General features: G+C 42.8%; 1 protein-coding gene across 1 annotated transcript in view; it reads right to left on the bottom strand.

Moving 5' to 3' along the window:
• adam12a (ADAM metallopeptidase domain 12a) overlaps positions 1-21495 on the bottom strand; it is an 81484-nt gene that overhangs the window by 2026 nt on the left and 57963 nt on the right. Inside the window, exons 12-22 of the mRNA XM_080049522.1 lie at positions 14742-14919; positions 12186-12275; positions 11778-11973; positions 11575-11683; positions 10753-10951; positions 9375-9452; positions 5404-5512; positions 4993-5128; positions 4620-4737; positions 3151-3426; positions 4-191 (exon numbers count right to left, since the gene is read on the bottom strand). Of these exons, the coding sequence (XP_079905648.1) occupies positions 4-191; positions 3151-3426; positions 4620-4737; positions 4993-5128; positions 5404-5512; positions 9375-9452; positions 10753-10951; positions 11575-11683; positions 11778-11973; positions 12186-12275; positions 14742-14919 (1677 nt within the window). The remainder of the gene's footprint in view (positions 1-3; positions 192-3150; positions 3427-4619; positions 4738-4992; positions 5129-5403; positions 5513-9374; positions 9453-10752; positions 10952-11574; positions 11684-11777; positions 11974-12185; positions 12276-14741; positions 14920-21495) is intronic.

Genomic DNA, 21495 nt, shown 5'->3' with positions numbered 1-21495 from the left:
CACCTTTTGGAGTTTGGGAGAGGACGCGCCGGTCTGGGTACACCAGGTATCGTTGGGGGGCCACACACTGCAGAGGGCCCTTGGAGGACTACAGTGTGGCCCTGCACTGCCGAGGGACTTCGAACCAGAGAACGAGAGCTCCTCGGATCAGCGGGGAGGGGTTTCTGAGGGGGACTGGGCTTCTCCAACTCCTGAAAAAAAGACCAGAGACATACAACGTAATGAGTGAGAATCTCCACCAGGTGGCACTCAAGGTCAGATAATTACACCCCAGGCTTTGTTCTCCTCCAGTGTCATCCTCTGTCCGGGCATCAGGGGCAGCAAGGCCTACCATATACAACTAGTGATGAGAGGAGCTGTCATGTGGTTTTAATATTGACTGACTGAGATCATGATAAAAGGCCCCGGGCTACCTAGCCTAGCCCCCCTCAATCTGGTCTCCATTCACTTCCTCCTCTTCTCCTCGGTGGGAAGAGAAAGCCTCCAAAACAACCTTGGACCTCAGTCACCCGTGAAATCGTGTATTGCCGATTCAAAACATGTCAGAGTCAAATTTGATACCCCAATTTAATGTTTTCATTGAACACTGTATGAGCAGTGCAGGATGTACAGTCTCCTTCTTACAAAACCATAGGGTCAAGTTGTCATGACTATCGGCACTAATTCATCACATTTGCCGGTAAATACTGTCACGGAATGGAACGGAGCCGACTGGTGTGTCTGTCAGGAGAGTATCAAATGGCTCTTGTAGTGAAATGCAAGCAAATGAAAAGTAAAATTGTGTCTGATAAGGTTATTACAAGTCACACAATGTTACTACAGCAGATTCAATTTAGAATAACTAAAGCCACATCTCAAAAATTACCCGAAAAGTCTGTCTTCAAATAACCTCCTTGAAGCTCTCTCCCATTAAAGAATGCCTTCATGCCCCCAACAGAGCGTTTTCATAGAGAGAGAGAGAGAGAGAGAGAGAGAGAGAGAGAGAGAGAGAGAGAGAGAGAGAGAGAGAAAAGGGCTTTGTCAATGTCTGGGAGCTGCCAAACAGCTGCTCAAGATACTGTCGGGGAAGTTTTGCTGCCAGCAGGCATCACTTTCACTTTCACACTCTTGACATTAAATAGGAACAGCTGAGAGGGAAAAGTCTACTTCCTCGAGTGGAGAAACAGCGCCAAGAGCTGCGGCTGCACTTCACCTGTTGTACAGGTTTTTATAATAACCGAGAGCTTTTGTTAAACTAAATGGTGCGCTTTCTTTTTAAAAGGTTCTGGAAACTGCAGGGTGTAATTCCAAAGTAGGTCTATATAATGTTTTTTTTCCCCCAAAAGATTAAAAAACGTTTCTAATCCTGCTGTATTCTGCCTTATGTTCTGTAGGGTTGTTCTCTTTCTTTTAAAATAACTTCTAGCTGCCCAAGAAAAAAACTAGCTTTTCAGCTAAACCTGGTATATTAACATCAAACTTATGTCCTTGGTAACACTTTATTTTTAACCCCCCTATACAAGCTTTATAACCAAAATATAACCAATTAATTAATGGTTTATAATATTTATAAGTGGAAATGATTACCCTTTTTGAAATCTGTTTCTAAAATTCAGACGCAATAGGGCATTATGAAAACACAGCTATCATTGAAAAGGAAGGAGAAACTCTGTGTAGTTCTCTTGATGCGATGCTGATATATTCCATCACACGCTGACAGAATGTCTATTAGCTCTGAAAACCGTGTTGTGTTTTTAACCAGACCTCCGTCGTGACCCCTCCATTCATCTGGACAAGACTAGAATGATGACACGACGTGATTAACACACACCTCTTGTTAGCCTGACACTAGTGTGGCATCACTTTGACCTCCCTGCCTGAAGTGATCCCTGACATAAAATTACAGCCAACACAGGGGCTCTTTAACATGGTTGGAAACTTACTTCTGATTTACTATCTTTTAGGGCTGCAACTGATAATTATTTTCATTAGTGATTCATCTCTCTTGATTTTCTTGTCTCCCGAATATAATTAAAAACAAGGTGAGGTGCTCCAATGGCTTGGTTTGTCCCACCAACACTCCATACCCCCAGAAAGCATTCAATTGGCAATGGTATGAAACAGACAAAAGCAGCTAAGACACATGTTTGAAAGGTGGTGGGAACAAACGCTGGCAGTGTCTTCCTGAAAGAAGACATCAGATGTTTGATCATGTTTTATTAATCAACTCCGTCTTTTTGGATCTTTCTGTCTCACTGTTGCCCACAGAGCACAACTCAAACGGGATTAAAGGCAAATAAAGAGTCTTTGACAATACCGGAGAGAGAGAGAGAGAGACAGAGAGACAGAGAGAAAGAAAGAGCGAGCGAGCGAGAGAGCGAGAGAGCGAGAGAGAGAGAGAGAGAGAGAGAGAGAGAGCGATTTGACACTAGGAAACTCTGGCGTTCTCTTCTCCCTCAAACTTTGACAGCCTGCTGCAAATGCCATAACTAAACTCCGTGGAATACTAGAGGCAGCAAATTTACCATCCTGTGATATTTGCGCACTCCGGTTGCATCCTCATCTTTTCCGTCTCCCCGCTCTCGCAATGTCTGGGCTCCCATATTCATTATTTATGTGGCGGTATGTACTGTAGAATTGAAGTCTCGCTCGGGTGACGTTAGCACCCGGTTTAACCTCACTGCTTTACGAGACTGTGCACAACTGTCAAAATGCATACGCTATATAGGACACGCAAGGACCATGAAAAGGAAGGGGACAACGCCATCTCCCCTGGTTAGGTGTTATAGACTGTGGTCGTGAGTAAAATCTCCCCCATACCCTGCTGAAAATGACATTAAAGGTGGAGTCATCAACCCTGGAGAATGCTTGTTGTCAGAACCAGTGAATATCTCCTCACGATCGGCTACCAGTCCGTATACTGCGTGTGCCCTGAAGTAAAATCCAGTGTTAATACATAGCCTAGGCTCTGTAAATGGGTATTTAAACAAAAGGTATGTACTATGTATACATAAGGGGGGCATCACTGAACTTCTTTTTTTTCAGCACGCACACACAGTACAGACAGTTGGCAAAGCTCAATTGATTTTGACAACAAGCGTACTTCCAGGATCGCTGACTCCACTTTTTAAGTAACACCATCAAAATAATGAAATATGGGAAGTGACTCACCATGACCATCCTGCAGGAGTTGTTGTGGCGTGACGCGCTGTGAAACGACGCTCCCCTGGCCGCGACGTGGATGTGAGGGGGAGGCAGAGGCAGAGGACGCCTGGGCTGCTGCTGCTGCATGGGGCCCGGGGAGAGGGACAGGGTGAGAGACAGAGGGACAGGGTGGCCCAGGTGAACCGGAGGGCACTGGGGCAGCCGGCGCAGGTTGTGGTTGTGGTTATGGGAGGGGTAAGGGCCCGTTGGAAGAGCCGCCTCTGGCCCTCGGTGAGGAGGAGGCTGCGGGAAAAAGATGAAAGACAAAGTGAGTCAGTCAGAATAGAAAACGTCTGCTTCCTATCAGTAAACAGCCATGTCAACCTCCTCCCTCTTCCTCCTGTCCGTTACTTCCTGACGCTGTCGGAGATGTATAAATCAAACGCTCCCTAACTGACGTCCTCGCTTAACTCCTCTCCAGGTCGCCATTTGGAAAGGAAAATGCAGCGAGATTGTGCCCACTTGGCCTTATCCGAAAGGTGGGACACACAGCTAAAGAGCCCCCCCACACACGATCCCATTGAGACACGGATCAGACATAGAATAGAGCCAACATGTGAGTCTGCCTAGAGTGTGTAGACATGTGGCCAGATGTGCATGCACGCAGCTCCAACAGCACACACAATGTAACACATAGAAAAAAGGCACGCACACAAGGGCTCATGCATGCGGCGGTTTGAACACAGCTCCCGACAACTGGAAAATGACCTCACCTGCACTGCGCTGACATCAAACAAGCCTTACATCCTTTCTCTTCTTACCGTCAGGGCACACAATGAAAAGCACATGCAGACTAACTGAAAACACCAATCTTTCCTCATGGTAATGCACAACAGCTTGCCTCGCTTGTGTTGCCACCACGAAGCCCCCAAATGGCCATTTTCAGACATTCAGGAACCCCCCTCCACTCAAATCGATCAAGCATGTCAGTGAGTGCAGTGATAAAAGTAGTTAGTGAACGCTTTGATGAAGGCACACTAGTCTTTCCTAGTTGAGATTCCTTGCTAATGTCTTCCAATTTTTCTACAGCATGACTTTATGCCTCGCGTAAGGCCCGCTGCCTGCTTTTACATTCTTCATGTCGGACACGTGCACATAAATCAATTCCTCCCTTAACAGGCAGATGTTAAGTGTCGCGAACACAGCCCTCGCCACAGACTCCCATTATCGCCGCCTCTCCTCCACCCGTACACACAGAGAGAGGGCTGATTTAATTGGATTCGAATGAGCTGCCATACCGATAAACAACACTGTCAATCCCAGCTGAGAATGATTTGTGAGGAATATTATAGCACGGATCATCTGCTGGTGCCTCTCCGCTCGTTTTGCGTCAAATGCTCTAAAACAGCCTCGTCTGGGGCTGCAACAAGATGTCTAGTCTAGTGCATTTGTATTCGGGGTGCTGTCAAAGCTGAAGATGTGTTTGATTTAGTGACCTTGAAGATGGCGGCGCTGTGAGGCACGGGCGGGGCCGGTCGAGATGGAGACGTGGTGCTCACTGACGGAGGAGGCTGGTTCACAGTGGAGCGTCCACCGATCGAAGCGCTCACCGATCTGGAATTTGAAAGGATGAATGACACATTTATGGAATTGGACGTCAATGTTTTTTTAATTGATTTCTTACTAATGGAATTTACATGAACTATGAAATTGTTGTGATTTTCAAAGCCGTATATTAGTCATTTGTATTGATGTAATTCGGTGTTTGAGTCTGGATATAGAGGATTGTACATCCTGTACCAGAACGTTTCAATATAGTAAGTCAGTAAATAAAACAACAACATCACAACATAACATAAAAAGCAGCACCTGAGCTTCTCAATTGGGTTCTTTTTGCTGGAGAAGAGCACGCCAAAGAGGCTTTTTCTCTTGACGCAGACGATCAGACCAGCTCCGAGGACGGTGAGGAGAGCCACCAGGATGCCCACTGTCAGCTTAGCGCCGTCTGCTCAGAAACACACATGGAAGCACACGGGTAGTCAAGACTGTTTCTGTACACTTCTTTGCTATTCTTTTTTTCCTTTAAAAAAAATGTTGTAGGCCTATTCTCAAGGTTTTTTCCTTTCTCCCGAGATTCACTTTGTTCCATGAGCATGTGTCATTGATATATTGCTGTTGAAATGCACATGCATTCCACGCCAGAGACCTATAGCACAGCGTGACCCCCCGGCTACAATAAATCAGCCACTTGATGTACTTGAACTGCAACTGTTGACTCACCTGCAATTCTGACGGGGCCGCTGTCCAGGCTCCCTCCAAAACCTGCCTTGTCACAGAACGGAGGCGCCCAGTGAGCCTCGCAGTGACAGTTCTTGTTGTTGTTGCACACCTGCATTACATACAAAATAAATACAATTTGCTGTTACACCAGCTCCAACATGCATTCAACAGCTTGTCCTTTTCAAGCTATGTTTGAGTATCAGCCTAAACACCGCGCTCCTTCAATATGCAGCTTCTGCACTCATCAGGGCGGTAGCGCACGCTAATGGTGACAAATGAGTTTGGTGATATGAAACTGGATGCAGTCTTGAGTGAAAGCCCTAGCCACCAAGACAAATGATTATTTTCATTATCGATTAAAGTACTGATTATTTTTCAATTCATCTAAAATTGAATTTGCAGGAATAAAAGGGCCTATCACAAAGCAGAAAAATCCTCAACACGGAATGAGTGTGTTTGCTTGAGGAATGACTTTAAAACGATGAATCAATCATCCAGATTGTTCTTAATTGATTTTTAACTTAACCCTTATGCCCCGCTGGTGGAGATTTGTGTATCTGGGGTTGCATTTTTGAGATAATTTTGGCTGTGATTGTCCCCTAGCCATAAAATTTGGTAAGGAGGTGTGTTTTACAATGAAGTTTTGATATTCTGAGTTTCATCCATTTCCACTTCATTTTGACTGTGTGAGATGTTTTTGTTACACTGGGACCGCTTCGTACATTTTGTGTACCATTGACTTCCATTATAACGACATTTTTTGACACCCACCTTTAAATTAAAGTGAAAAATATTTTTGACTGTAATTTCCCATTTCTCTGTAGTAAACTTGATAAGGTTATGTAAAAATGAGGTCAATAAAAAAAATGCCCCATTTTAGCCCCCCCCCACTAATCTCTATGGTGACCCTTTACAACAAATTGGCATCCTTGTGTAATTCATGGCTGCAAACCAATAAAAAAAATAAAAAAATACAATAAAATAGTTTTGATGTGTAGTTAGTGAACACCTCTTTTAGTCAGAATGGTTGAAGTTAAAAAAAAAAATCCAGGAGTGTGTCTGTGTGTACTCAAATCAAATACACTGAAATCCTTGTCTAAAAAGATGCCATTTCGTAAACTCATAAAAAGCCATAAAACCAGTATTTTTGATTCCTTGGCCATGCCAAGATAAAATCAGAATTTATATAATGTTTTGCATTCATTTTGAAGGTAAGGCATCACATTTTAGGTTTTAACTATTATCTAGTTGATTTATGAATTTCATATGGTGTATTACTGGGGGAAAACTTGCCTCATGACACAAATCTGAAAAAAAATAGGATTTTTCATAATTTTAAAAAATTTCAGGAATACTGGCCACTGCGACAACAAATCTAAAGAAAAATGTCAAATTTGTTTGAATATGGATGGGGGGGACTGTTGTCTGCATGTCCATGACAAAATAAGATTGTGTGTGTATGTGTGTGTGTGTGGGGGGGTGTGTGTGTTTGCATGTGTCATACGATATTAGGGCTGCAAATCTGTACCCCTTGTAATTTCTCTCCTCTCATACACACACACAAGCACACTTTCACACACACACATGCACTTACACATGCGCACACACACACACACAGACACATACACACACACTCACACACTAAAAAAAAAAAAAAAAGCTGTTATTTTGTAGTTTTAGTGAGTGGTTTTCATCATAAAAATTCATATTTTGATGATAAAAGAGGTGATAAAATGGGTAAATTTTACTATTCTCTTTCATTTTACCCAATTGCATTGTGTTTTCTGCAGTAATATGGGAAATCAGAGGCAAAAAAAAATTTTCACTTTAATTTAAAGGCGGGTTGCCAAAAAGTTTTCTTATAATGCAAGTCAATGGTAGAAATCTAACTTTTTTTATTCAATTTGACATTATTCAAAAAGTAATAATGCCCCAAATATAATTTTCTCACCTATCATTCAGATGGGTGAGCCGGTGATACTAATAATAATCAAAGTTAAAAAAAATATTTGAATATTGAATTTTAGTGTATTTTTCAAAAAAGCGGTTGGTGGTATATGATCGAAACTGGCATCTAAAGGGTTAATTTTTAATTGTGATTAATTAAATCACAACATGAATTGAATAACAACCCCTTCATGAAACAAATGGAAAAAAAAATTGTGAAAAAATATTGATCTTTCATCATTTTAATGCAGTTTAAAGGTCAAAATACACAAAATGTACGAAGCGGTCCCAGTGTAACTTTTTTATTCAATCTGACATTAAACAAAAAGTAATAATGCACCAAATATAATTTTCTCACCTATCATTCAGATGGGTGAGTCGGTGATACTAATAATAATCAAAGTTAAAAAAAATATTTGAATATTGAATTTTAGTGTATTTTTCAAAAAAGCGGTTGGTGGTATATGATCGAAACTGGCATCTAAAGGGTTAATTTTTAATTGTGATTAATTAAATCACAACATGAATTGAATAACAACCCCTTCATGAAAAAAATGGAAAAAAAAATTGTGAAAAAATATTGATCTTTCATAATTTTAATGCAGTTTAAAGGTCAAAATACACAAAATGTACGAAGCGGTCCCAGTGTAACTTTTTTATTCAATCTGACATTAAACAAAAAGTAATAATGCACCAAATATAATTTTCTCACCTATCATTCAGATGGGTGAGCCGGTGATACTAATAATAATCAAAGTTAAAAAAAAGATTTGAATATTGAATTTATGTGTATTTTTCAAAAAAGCGGTTAGTGGTATATGATCAAAAATGGCATCTAAAGGGTTAATTTTCATTTGTGATTTATTAAATCACAACATGAATTGAATAACAACCCCTTCATGAAAAAAATGGAAAAAAAAATTGTGAAAAAATATTGATCTTTCATCATTTTAATGCAGTTTAAAGGTCAAAATACACAAAATGTACGAAGCGGTCCCAGTGTAACTTTTTTTTAACGGGGCATAAGGGTTAATTGTGTGCAGTTTTCTCAGCACTTGTTGACAGCCACAGTCAACAAACAACTGATGATAAAGACGCTCTACGTGCTACATGGAGAAGGCATACAGTTAGCCAAGAATCCACACTGCTAGGCTCCACATGGCAAAGACGTCTGGTAAAAAAAAAACAGAGCAGATTTTGTTTGTTCTCTCTCTCTCTGTCTCTCTTTCTCTTTCTCTATGTGTCTCTCTTTCTCTCCTTCCTGTCCTGGAGAGTAAAGCAATAGTGGAGTCTAAGAGGATTTCCCCCAGTAGGGTAATACGGAGCAGGTGAGGGCCTCTTTCCAAGGCAACATCTTGATCTAATCTGTCTGCATGCAGAGGAGGGTGCCCCGTCTCCTAGAGGAGGAGCAGCAACATTCTTTTTTATTTCTGCGCGTAAAAAAAAACGGTCCCTAGAGCTTTATAGATGGGTCGCAAATTGGAACTTAAGACAAACAAATGTGGCAGTGTAATAACTTGAGATGTTTCGTTTGACTTTTACCGGTCGCAGTCGTGAGTTGTAACCACAGAAGCCACATATTTCATCTCAAACAGGGACCACCCGTAGATGTTTGATGGGTGGCATTTAACAAAAAAATCCTTTACCCACACTCCCCCGGCTCAAAGTCAAGCTGTATGTCACCCGCTCCATAAGTGTTCGGTCAGATAAAAGCCTGGCCTTCAGATTTCACATTTCAACACAGTTTTTTGGGACAAGGACGACTGCCTGAGAGTGTGATGAATGGCTGAGCACAAATTAAAGCTATTATGTCTAATTGATTGAACCTTTCAGCATCCAGAATGATTGATTGCGAGGCACCGTAATGGCTCCCTCCCTACCATGGCGTACACAGGGCATTTTGAACATATTTAGCTTCTGTGTGAAGTCAAATGGGATATTAAGTCAACAGCTAATCCGGGGGTGGCCACTGGTTTCGAGATAGACAGGCCAATCACTTTAGAAAAGAAAGGTGCTGTACTCACCCCGCGACCACTGCACTTGGATGAGCACTGGTGCACGCCAAAAACACTGACGTTCTGGCACTGGCGATTCAGACACATCTGAAGCAAGACAAAAACACTTAAAGAAAATTGACAAAGAAGTGAACCTTAAAGAGCGTATCTGCAATATTGTTCCAAAACTTTCTAATCTTTTAAAAAGGGAAATGAGCAACGGACCGAGATATATAATTCTTCTAATTTGCCCCTGACAAGACCATTTCGGCTTAAAAAACAAAGCACGAAATGTAATTATGTTAACACTGGGATTTTTGAAGAAAAATTAAAGCTGCTTTAATATTTCAAGTTATACGACGTGTGGACCGTGGGCTCATTTAAAGGCACCGCACCCAAATATCCCCCAGGCTTGTGAATGTGAAAGATGAACCTGGCAGCCCTGGGCACTGGGAGAGTAATGCCAGAGGGGCTTTGACAGATGAAGGGCTGAGGCTAGAATCCTCCTTTAAGGGTGGAGGATCACAGAAGACTAAATGGAGTAACTGTACCACTGAAATGACCAATGGCGTAATATATGTCTCCGGAGATTGCCAACTAGAATGAATAACGGTAAGTCAATGAAGTGTTCGGGGCTATGCGAGTCTGAAATGACTAGAAGAAACACCCTGTAGAACTTCTTAGGACAGGTTTAGTCATGGCCTGTCGCTCCACATCACTTTTCTCCGCCCTTATTTCTTCCCAGAATTTGGGAAATAAATTCACATTAAGTTTACACACCGTCTTAGACAGTCTGCAGCAGTATTAAGCAGTGGTGGTTAATGTATTCAAATCCTTTACTTAAAAGGATAGGTTCATGCTTTCAAGTCTGTCTAAACCCAAAGTATTTCAATGTGCATATGGGTCGGTGAGTTTTCCATTATGATGGACTCCTAGAATTATACAGCAATACAACAGTGTAAAAAATACAAATAATTGTTCATAGCTTCAGACAAAATCAGCAAAAGCACAGAAGCATCAAACATCATGTAGAATAGTTGTTTTTCATTTTCATTTCATTTAAATTATTTACGGCTCTAGTCTTGACCATAGTATTATGGTATGGAGCACAAAACATTCGAATAATAACAGAACAAAACAACGGTGGACGGCATGGACAAAAGAAAAACGCTACTTAAACAATGGTAGGACATTTAGGCTAAAGCACCTGTTTTACCAATAACTTTTGGTTTACCTGACCTCAAAAGCAAAATCAATTTAAACATACAGTAGATGGAAAGTTAACGTAACATAATTATGCACAATGCATAAGTCAACACTTCTGCTTGTCTATGATTTATATATATATATATTCCAATGCATCCTTTACTATTGTGTATGTTGTGTACAGTATATGCACTGCTCTCACCAGTCCATCCCCACACTTGGTGCCCGTCAGGACCAGGCCGGGGTCGGGCATGTCGTCGCCCAAGTAGACGTGCGTCCCTCGACACAGTATCCTCCCCCCTTCCTGCAAGGGGATGTTTGTTTCTATGGAAACAGCATTGGTACCAATTACTGGGCGGTTAGCTCCTCCTTGACACTGGACTTTGCCACACTTAGCGTCTCTGCAAACAAGAAGCCAAACAACGGGGAGAAGAACAATGTGATAATTGAACAAGGTGTCACCGTTTTTACTACACAATGTGTGTGTACTATATGCAATTATTTTTTCCTCCCCGCTCACTCTTGCCGTCCAATTAGGGAAAGAGAGCAGAACAGGCAGTTTGTTTGTGCTCATTTCAGAGCAACAACCTGAGAGATATTGTAACTTGCTGCATTTCATCCTGTGCCTATGTAACCTTCAATTAGGCCTGCAACTAATTATTACTTACATCGTTTTAAGGTGTCAGTTAAATTTTGGATTAATAGTTTAGTATATAAGATGTCAGAACATTAAGAAGAAAGACCAGCCCATGTTGACACAACCCAGATGGATGTCTTGAAAATTGCTTGTTTTACAACAACAGTCAAATATGTCATTCACAATGATATGAAACAGAGGGTAATGCAGCCAATTCTCATATTTCAGAGGCTGGAAGCAATTTTTGGCTTGTACTAATCAACTGATTGTTCCATGCACTGGTCAATCACATCCATTCTTTTGCATTGAAAAGGTCCGGTCATGGGTGAATGTTCAGTTCTTTTCACAAAGTAAGTCCATGCTCTATGTATGAAGTGCAGGTCTTACCGTGCTTCACATTTGGCGAAGGAACCTTTGGAGTCCTTGCCACAGTTGCCATAAGGGTCTCCTGCTGAGTTGACCCTTTCAAAGCAGATGCCTGGAGCTGCCTTTGCTCCTATGAAACACAATAAAACACATTTAAAAAAAAAAAAAAGCTGGTGACTATTATTGAACCATTGTGTGAGCCAGCGAGAGGGCCTTGTACATACCTGGGCCCCACAGTGTGATGCATTGCTGTTCGTGAGTCTGGCAGATGCCGTTGTAACAGTAGCCATCAACGTTATGGCAACCGTGGCCGTCGTGCAGGTAGACGTTGGACGGGCAGTGAGGGCTAGTGCCGGTGCAGAACTCGGGCAGATCACAAGAGTTACTGGATTCCCGGCATGGCGTGCCTGCTGGCTTCAGCTACAGTCCCAATGTTGACGGGAAGCAACATAGTGGAAGCAATGAGACAAATACGGGGTGAGCCGAGAAGAGCTCCGGAGAAATGTTTGTTTACAACATATTGTTAGCGCTGCTGCTGACGTAAAGCTCAAGTTAATCCGTGAGAACATGTTTGTGTCAAGAATGCCTGTGCAAATACCGTGGCTGTGGCAAAAACAGTAAGCACATCCTACCTGACAGTCCTGGCAGCATTGTCCGTGTGCGCACACAGCATCTCCCTTCAAGGTGCAGGTGGTAGCATTGCAGCAGGGATTCATACATTCCTTTAGATGGAAAAGAAAGGGGGGAAAAAGAAGGTATGAGCAGAGAAACGGAATGTAAGTTAGGGGGAACAAGAACAAAAAGAAGAAGAACACATTCAGCACAAAGAGATCATATTTCAGCCCAGAGTAAAATGCTCAGAATGTGTTATCAGGTTGGATGCAGCCCTAGCAGGACTGTGTACCGTAGCCACGGAAGAAAAAGAAAAAACCCTGGCAGAGGGAAAGGAAACAGCAGTTTTTTAGTTCTGTGAAAACAAGGTTTTCATCTGACAGGACTTACAAACTCATTTAGAACCCTGGAACCATGAGCCGGACGGTGAAGGAAAAAGAAAAATGAGGAGAGAAAAGAAAGAGACACATTACAACAACAAAAAAAGAAAAAAAAAGGGAAAATATTGTGTTATTTAGACAAATTGGCTCGTAACAAATAGAAACTGCCAAAGGAGTATCAACGGTCTTGATAAGACCTAATGGAATAATATAAAAATCAAGCCATGAGCCAGGAACTAACTGACCCTAAAAGAAAAAACGTAGAAAAGAACTTCAACAGACTACACTGGGTCTCCTGCTTGTTAACGTTGGTTTGAGGAGCTTTACCCGGCAGATTGTACCATACACATTTATTTACATCCCCCTCCCCTAACTAATGAATTAACACCCCTCTAAAAGTCATGTCTTTGGTGACCTCCAGTGGTTTGACTTCTCACTTTGCTGCAGTGACGTACAGATGTTTTTCTAGACCAGGTGACATCACCGTTAGGTGTGGTTAAAGGGTGCAACACAGCACACTTCTGACCCCACACACCCATCATTGATACTGGCTAAAGTGGCTATTAGTCCCAGATGAAACAGATGGAGTAAGTTACTCTTTAAGCTACTCTTTATTAACCAAATGCAAAGGGGTGGTTGATAGGACTTATATATTTTTTTAAGATAAAAAATTATCCATTCTTGAATTGGCCCGTTTTGCAGTGCCGAGAGAGAGACACCCACACACCCACACACCCACACCCACACAAACACTATCCGTAACATACCATCCCTGTAACGTTTCCCATCTCACCATGGAGGCCCATCTGTTCCATATTAGCCTTTATTATGAGCCGTGCCCTGCACCAATCGACAACTCTGTGCCTCCTGATACAGATGGAAGGTAGCATTCAATCAAGGCTGAGTGGAACAACGTGTATTCTTCTTGGCTGACTGGACCCCCGAGAGGTGGACTCTCTCTTTTCTAGCCATTAAGCCTAAAGTCTGAACAGTCTGTACAGCTATACAGTGCAGCGCGAGTGTGGAGTTAGTAGATGGATGGAGCTAGCTGGCAGGGGACACAGCTGACATGATGGGCCTTCCAGAACTTCTTTTTAGCCTGAAAAGCATTAAGAGCCTTTCCCATGGTCCCCAGGGCCAAGAGGAGGGAGGGGGAGGCGGAGAAGCAGTCACGCTGGAAAGATGTAGCCCTGTGATTGTGAGCAATAAGAACCCAGGCTTTTCTTAATGGTGGAGAGAGGTGGTGTCTTGGGCACTCTGATCTGGCCTGTGTTGGCATGCCGCTGCTCAACTCCGCGGAGAGCTTTACTCTGGCTTCTGGCTCTGGCCTGCAATATGGGCGTATGTCAGTTCTTTGATTTGAAGGATGAAGGCCACTTTCAGCCTGACCCTGGGTGAAGCATGAACAGCTCACGAAAAAAGACTGGCATGAAGAGATAAACAAAATCACGAAAGGCATTCTTACATAGGCTATAATATAGATGTCTCTTTCATATTTTATAATTCTGCCACTGTCTAATTTTTTCAGCTGCATCAGGATTAACCGCATTGTCATCCTACAGTCTGAGCAGTATAGGCAACGTGTGTGCTGCCATTGAGTATGTGCACGCCGCTGCAGATTAATTTTAACAATCGGCCTGTTGACAGGGCGAAGCTGTCAGCGATGTTTCCCTCTCCGTGAATTGTATCCCGATCAGACAACCCTCCAACCCAGACACACACACACACACACACACACACACACACACACACACATACACACACACACACAGCAGATGCCTTTTACAGCGCACGGATTGAATAAATTCACACTCATATCTCACAGCTCATTTTCCGGAGAGAGAAGGTGTGTTTTGCATTAACAAGAGCTCTGTGCTCTCTGTACGCTTTGAAAACAGAAGGTGAACAGTTTGTTTTTGCTTTGGGAAATGTATGTTTTGTGCCATGCCAGTTTGTTTCAGAAAGGCTACAGAAAACCACCCCAACTAGTGCTTTTTCTTGATTCATATCTCAAACGTGGGAAACTAAACTAACTAAACCTAACTATGGGTAGCAGTTTAGGAAGACGTAGGCAATTTTGGCAGAAAAGCGACGTAAAACAAGAACGCTGAAAGAAATGTAGGGGGGTCTGACTGGAGATAAAAAGCAATTTGTTTACCGTGACCTATTTAGCCCTGTACCGTACATAGCTCTCACCTCAAGTTCTCCACAGTCGCACTCCTCGCCCTCCTCCACGTAGCCATTGCCACATTTCTGCCCGCCGTAGAGCACCTTGACCTCGGGCATGTTGAACAGACACATCCCCACACCTTTCTCGAAGCTGGCTGTCAGGTCCTTCTTGCTGCAGCTGCTGAAAACGGTGGGGAACGGATACCTGTGGGTTGAAAGCATATGTTTATAGTGAGTGACACAATCAAGATATCTTCCCACAAGGGTCCTCTTCACTGTGATGTAATCAGTGCATAATTGCTACTAATTACAAAATCAATTAACCACTTGAGCCCGGGCAGACTCTACCCATAAACTCCCATCAGTATGCAAACGGCACAGGGACTGGGTGACGTCTCCCTCCGTAGAGAGATTGTGAGAGAGACAGAGAGAGAGAGACACACAGAGAGAGAGAGAGAGAGAGAGACACAGAGAAAGAGAGAGAGAGAGAGAGAGAGAGAGAGGTAGATCTGATAAGGCATATTTTATGAGACAGGGGGATCATAAAAACTCAAAAGCAAAAAGTGCTTCCTTCACTAATGGCTTGCAACACCCATAAATTGGAGAGAAACAAGGGGAATGGTGTGTTTTTAATATTGTTGTTGGAGCGGACAGAAGGGGTGGTCCGACCTCGTGGGGGAAACACACAGCCCAGGGCCCTCTCTCTGCCAAAAGCTTTGTTACCCCGACCCTCCGTGGCTTTATTGAGGTTTTGCTGTGATAATAAAGTGCCTTAGATGACGGTTTGAGTGTGTGTGTGTGTGTGTGTGTGTGTGTGTGTGTGAGAAGAGTGCATGAAAATGAGCAGATTTTATCTTGTTCTCTTTGTGACTCTTGATAATGAAGCACCATATGAGATTTTTAATACCTCCTCCCACGCCGTAAAACTCAGCCTACTAACTCAGGCTGGAATGGGTGACTCTACATAATATTCACACTCATATCCGTGCTTGACTTTTGTGCACACAGATGAGTGCAGTTACGTGACAACATGTGGGAGATCCAGTTCAACTTAATTACCCAAATGATTCTTTCAACAGGCGCACACCCACCCAACAGCTGGACGCCAAGAGATGTGGACACACATCTAACTTTGCACGTCCAGTTCACTTGCAAGTCTGTGTAGGCATTTGTTGTAATGATTGTGCAAAATGTGTCAATTCCAGAGTCATTTACAATTTGCAGCCACTAGGATAGTCCAGATAAGCAAACTGCCTTTAACAAATTCCAATTTTTCAGTGCATAATGGATTTTTTCTAAATGACACCATGGGAAATTAGCTATTTAGCTTGTGAAAATTATAGTGATGGAAGGATAGTAAACGATTCATGGTTGTAGCACTATTGGTAATCTTTCAACAAGCATACATCTGAAAGGAGCTTGTGTATACAAGGGCCAATTTATATACAGGCCCCCTATGGCAAAGGAAACAAAGTCCTATAATTGTCCTTAGCAGCCCGATAAACGCAGCTCAGTGAGGTGTTTATTTAAGCGATACATGACTTTAAATGCAGTTGAGTTGTCTATTTGTTTTTCATCTTGTAAGGCCGAGCCTCGAAACCTATTGGCTGTATTGACATAGAAATCCGTAAAACAATCCCTTTTTTTCAGTTTCTGCGAGGGGATGCACGTCTTTACAGCTCAACGTCGACATCTCTCTTACAAACTGTTGTTTTTTCTCTGATTGGGTTTCACGTCAAATGCGGCTCTAAATATGTCGTGACACTCTGCAAATGTTTTGACATGACCTCATTCTTCGGCTTGCCTCCGATTTCCGTCATGTGTAGAGGAGGCTTACATCACTGACCACCCCCCACCCCATCCCACCCCTAAAACACACAGCCTGCTGCTCCCTTTCACGTCTACCATGCAGAGGTTGTGTTAGGTGAAAGTGGGGTACTTTGGAGCTGCTCTCTCTAGACACTGAAATAAAGAAAGCACAAGATCAGAGTGGATCTGTAATGACATGACACGAAATGACAAAAAGGAAGGAGCAAATGAGGAAAAGCTGTAATAACAGCCATTATTGCGGCCTCTTGTTCCCCCCCTCTGATCACCTCGGGGGGGATCTTGCCATGATGAACAGCTGTCAAGGCTGCTGTTTCAACGGGGCAGGTCACTTCCTTCGCAACTGCTGTTGTTGATTTCCTTTTTGCCCCCCCAAAGTCTCTCTCTCTCTCTCTCTCTCTGTCTCTATCTCTCTCTGGCAGCATTCATTCAATTTCCACCAACCCAGCCCTGCTCTTCACTTACCCAGCCCCACGCAAACCCATGACCAAAAACTCACATCCTTGTTTTTTCCCCGTCCTTTTTCTCTCTCCACGACACATGAGCGGCCCGGGATCCAGCTGTTCTTTATGAGATGCAATACAGAAATAATTTAGTCTACCACCACAAACGGTTCGAGGATGGGAGTAGAAGGGGAATAATGGCTCTGAGAAAAGGCAAAGAGGCCCATAAATGAATTACAGTGGATGGCAGCTGCAGTCCTCAGGGCTCTAGGTTAGCGGTGCAGTGAGTGACCAGTCATGGTGGGCACATCTGGGGCTTGACGGTGAACCCAAGACACCCCTGGCCTAGACAACTATTCATCCCATGGGAGCATTTGCCAACACCTCAAAAGAAAAAGACCCCAGCATGACTCCATGACCTTAGGGCTTGTTCTCATCCTGTTGTTGTGACCACTGCCTGGTTCTCAGAGACTGCTATTTCTGCCTTATATACTGCTGTATTGTTTTCCACCTGGTCTCGCTCCAGTTCCCCTTATGCTAAATATATGGTAATTCTCCTCAGCCCTGCATTCTTTTCCTCATCTCCCTACCCACAAGTTGTGTTTGACAGTTGGCTCCCGACCTCCAGAGGTAGCCTACTTTGGGTGATGGCTGATAAGAGTGTGTATAAAGGAATCGCTGTAACTAAGCTGCGGCGCTGGCCAATCCGAGGGCTTTAATGGATCTGTTGGAGGTCTGGCGATAACGAAAGCGTTCCCAGATCAGTTACAGGCCTCCTATAAGCTCAACCGCACACTGGGATCATACTCCAGAGCTCAAGGCTCAAGGCAAACATCTCACAGCCCTGTGCTACTTTGAGAAAAGATTTAGATGAACTTTGACAGCGCTATGTAAAGATGTTTAGAGTGAAATGGAATCCCCTGACAGTTCTTAACCTAAAATGCGTACATTTCTATTGGCTCTATTTCTTAAGTTATGCCTCTTGCTTTTCATTGATCCACTGTTGTCTGATCTGCCGTCCTAACCCAGTTTAAAAGACTCCAGTTCTATAAAACTTTCATTCAAGACAGAAATGATTTGGCCAGAGCAGCATAACAATTTCATCTCAACAAATGAGTGTGCTTATTCTTTACTACATAATACTATACTTTAGTCTATACTTTAGTTTCTTGACAACGCTCAAGTACAATGTTGTGGTTAATCCACATTAGACAAGTGTTGAGTGCAGTCACAGGATAAAAAAAGCACCACATGAAGATCACTTTTGTACATGCTTTTTCTGCAGACAATGATCACAAATCCAAACGTTTTCCATTTCACCAGCCATCAGGCAAAGCATCACATAAATAATAATAAATAAATACACCGACCCCTTTAACCTAAATTTAGCTGGGCAGGGCTTTTCTCTCTCTGACTAGTCTCCTCTGTCCTTGTGGTTGAAATCACAGAGAAACCCCGGGAAACTCATCCAAACACATCCTGCACAGCCAGTTCATGTCACATCTTGTCAGCCGTAAAACACTGATCACGCAATGAATCAGATGAGCCGGCCCCTTTCCAATGACGTATCTGCCAAAAAAATCCCCCGACCCCCCCCCCCCCCCATCCTTGAGAACCCTTGTTGGAGAAAATACAAAATGTGCAAAGTGCTGATACACTCACCCCTATCTTCATGCTGTTATCACTGCTTTTTTTTTTACAGTTTTGAAAGAGCTTGATCACACCGGCACGGATGTCAACGGAATCTAATTCAAACATGACTGTGGCAGCTGTAACTATGACAAATATTTAATACTTGATACTTCAGTAATTCAAAACCATAGTCTGCATCACTACACATCTCATATAAATGTTAGGTCTTCCTTCTCGTGCGTGTATAGAGTCTGAGGCTCTCTGGGCGATGACATTAGGTGATATGATCTGTTGTGGCCATTCGGTGCCCGGCAGTCTGGCCTATGTTGTAGATACTGAAGAGCGTTTTTTTTTTTCTTCACAGTGATTTCCCTATGGACCCAATTAAACAAGGCATACTAGAGAGTTCCTGTTCTTCAGCCCGGGCATGGGTCACATTTCCGTAGCGTGCCCGGGGACTCTGGTTCGCTTTCTGTGTGATCTCCTCATTATTTTATGACAAGAGAAATATGTCAATATCTGTCTGATGGTGATGCCGCGTAGGAGTTACTATTTTACTCAGGTTTTTGACCCATGCCAGTATAAACTCTGTCTTAATGATGCATCCTTGGAGTCTATCTGTCCATCTCAGTTTGAGTGACTGACTTGCTTGTCAATTGGCTGTATTCGTTCATTTGTATTTTTTATAGGAACAAATATGCACGTATCACGGCATTTGTAACAAATGATCAACTTGATAACTAATTAAACACATTTGAATTAAACAAAGGAAAATAATTAAACCATGTTTTGGAAATGCATTTTCACAACTTTTTGTGCAAGATGAGGACAATGTTCCACCAGATGATAAGGGTATCATCTGCATACATCTGGACACCAGCTTCATCATAACACAATTGTATTAAATCATTTAGAGATCTTTCACACTGGGGTTTTAGTTGAAATCGCTTGGCTGTTTATCTGAAGACATGTGGTAATATTGCTGCTTTATCCCAAGCTATTGGTGCAAAATACTGCCAAACTGTTGTATCCATCACAATGCGAACTGTACTCAGACAGGAAGAAAATCCCTGTGCATGTGTCATTGTTTACGATCTCCAATGGTGAAAGACATCGGCCTGTTCTCATTTAGACTTAACTGAGGGGGGGTTGATATACAGAGATGGATGGAGAAGGGGGAAGCGACAATTGGCCGTGACCAATGCGAGCAGGAAACAAGGCAGTGCTCTCTGCAGATGTGCAGCTGGCACTGGGACAGCTTGTAGTTTGACTGCCCCCCCCCCCCCACCACCACCACCACCAAACTCTAACCGCCCACCCAACCCAATAAAACAATGATGAACTGGATCTCCTCTGTCCAAATTCCTGGAGCTATACAGCAAGGCCGGGGAGAGCTTGATGTGGATCTGTCTGTGCATATCAGTGACAATGGAGACATTCCTGTGCTTTATTCGATTGATATGAAAGATCAATGAAACCAAGCAAATAGAAAAACACAAGGTACTGAATCGTGCAAGTACTTCCAATTACTCAATGCGGGGGCCTGGTAATCACTGTGGCTTACGTAGCAACTCATCCAAACCGTGGCCCGGTGAAAAAAAGGGCATTCTGTGAAATTGCATTGTGTTTGAAAAAAAAAAAAAAAAAGAGCTGGTCGCCTGCCTAGAATAACAAGTCAGTCAAATGCTGTAAACAAATAACTGTAGCTGCTGGGTGATGAACAACATTGGAGTGATTGCAGCAGACACCCCGCGTGTGTTTGTGTGTGTGTGGCCACATGGCGTTTGGAAGCATGGAACTGCGAGGGGGGCTTGAGCTAGCTGAAACCCATGGGAGATGTATTAGTACCGCCTCAAGGCAGAGCATGTTGTTGCTGACCTGGAATTAACCGAAGAATCCCGAATGAGGGAATACAGAGTTCTTTAACATCTTTATTTTGATGTGTTGCTTTCCTTAATCCTGGATTAAATTGACAGAGCAGCAGTATGGAGCAATAATAGGGTGCGGAGGAGATTATTTTCAAACCAAGGACCAGATCATTTCTTTCCTTTTGTCAGCTGCAATGAAAGAAGTGCTTTCTCCGTGGGGAAAAATCACCTTAAATATTTATGTCTTATTTTTTTATTCCCACCAGTCCCTTTTCGATACATGCAAAACATCATTTTGGAGAGGATTGTCACTGCGACGTGTGGCTTCAGATTGAGATAGTTTAAGGGAGAGGTGATAAGTTCGTCGTACATAGAAACTGCACGGGAGACAGTCTTATCAGGAGGTTTTTAACTATTTAGTTGGAGCTGCAGAGAGAGATTTTCCAACATTAAAGTTGCATGTGTGTCAAAGAATAGAATGGCTCTAACTGACTGTGAGTGAGGGAAAAAAGGCAAGAGCCAAAGAAAGAAAGAAAGAAAGAAAGAAAGAAAGAAAGAAAGAAAGAAAGAAAGAAAGAAAGAAAGACGGAAACAAGCATTTCTTGCTCTTTTTTGTATGTGTATATATCTCGTTGCCAAGTTTAGGACAAAGTCCATGACCAGGGATACCCTCAATCACAGTTATATATAAATCTACATCTTACCGCTGTGTTGTTTTACGAGTCTATGATCAAGAATAGTGTTTCACTGTTTTTCATGGCTCCGCTCCAAAGCAAATACAAAGGGGATGTTTCCAGCATAAACATAAATGAAATGTGAGGCTCCCACAGACCGCTACACGTTGGGGGCTGGAACTGATACCCAACCTTTTCCACTCAGCACATCCCTATCCCTCTGCTCCATTTACTATAAGATGTTAAACACTGCAATCCATAGTGAGCATCTTTTAAATACCTACACCTCTTTTTTTTATATGTTGTTAGATGCGACATAATTGTATAGTTTGTATTT

The sequence above is a fragment of the Ammodytes marinus genome (assembly GCF_949987685.1).
Source record: "Ammodytes marinus genome assembly, chromosome: 20".
Lineage (NCBI taxonomy): Eukaryota > Metazoa > Chordata > Actinopteri > Uranoscopiformes > Ammodytidae > Ammodytes > Ammodytes marinus.
Note: the sequence above shows the minus strand (reverse complement) of the source record. Positions and strands in the feature narration are given on the sequence as shown.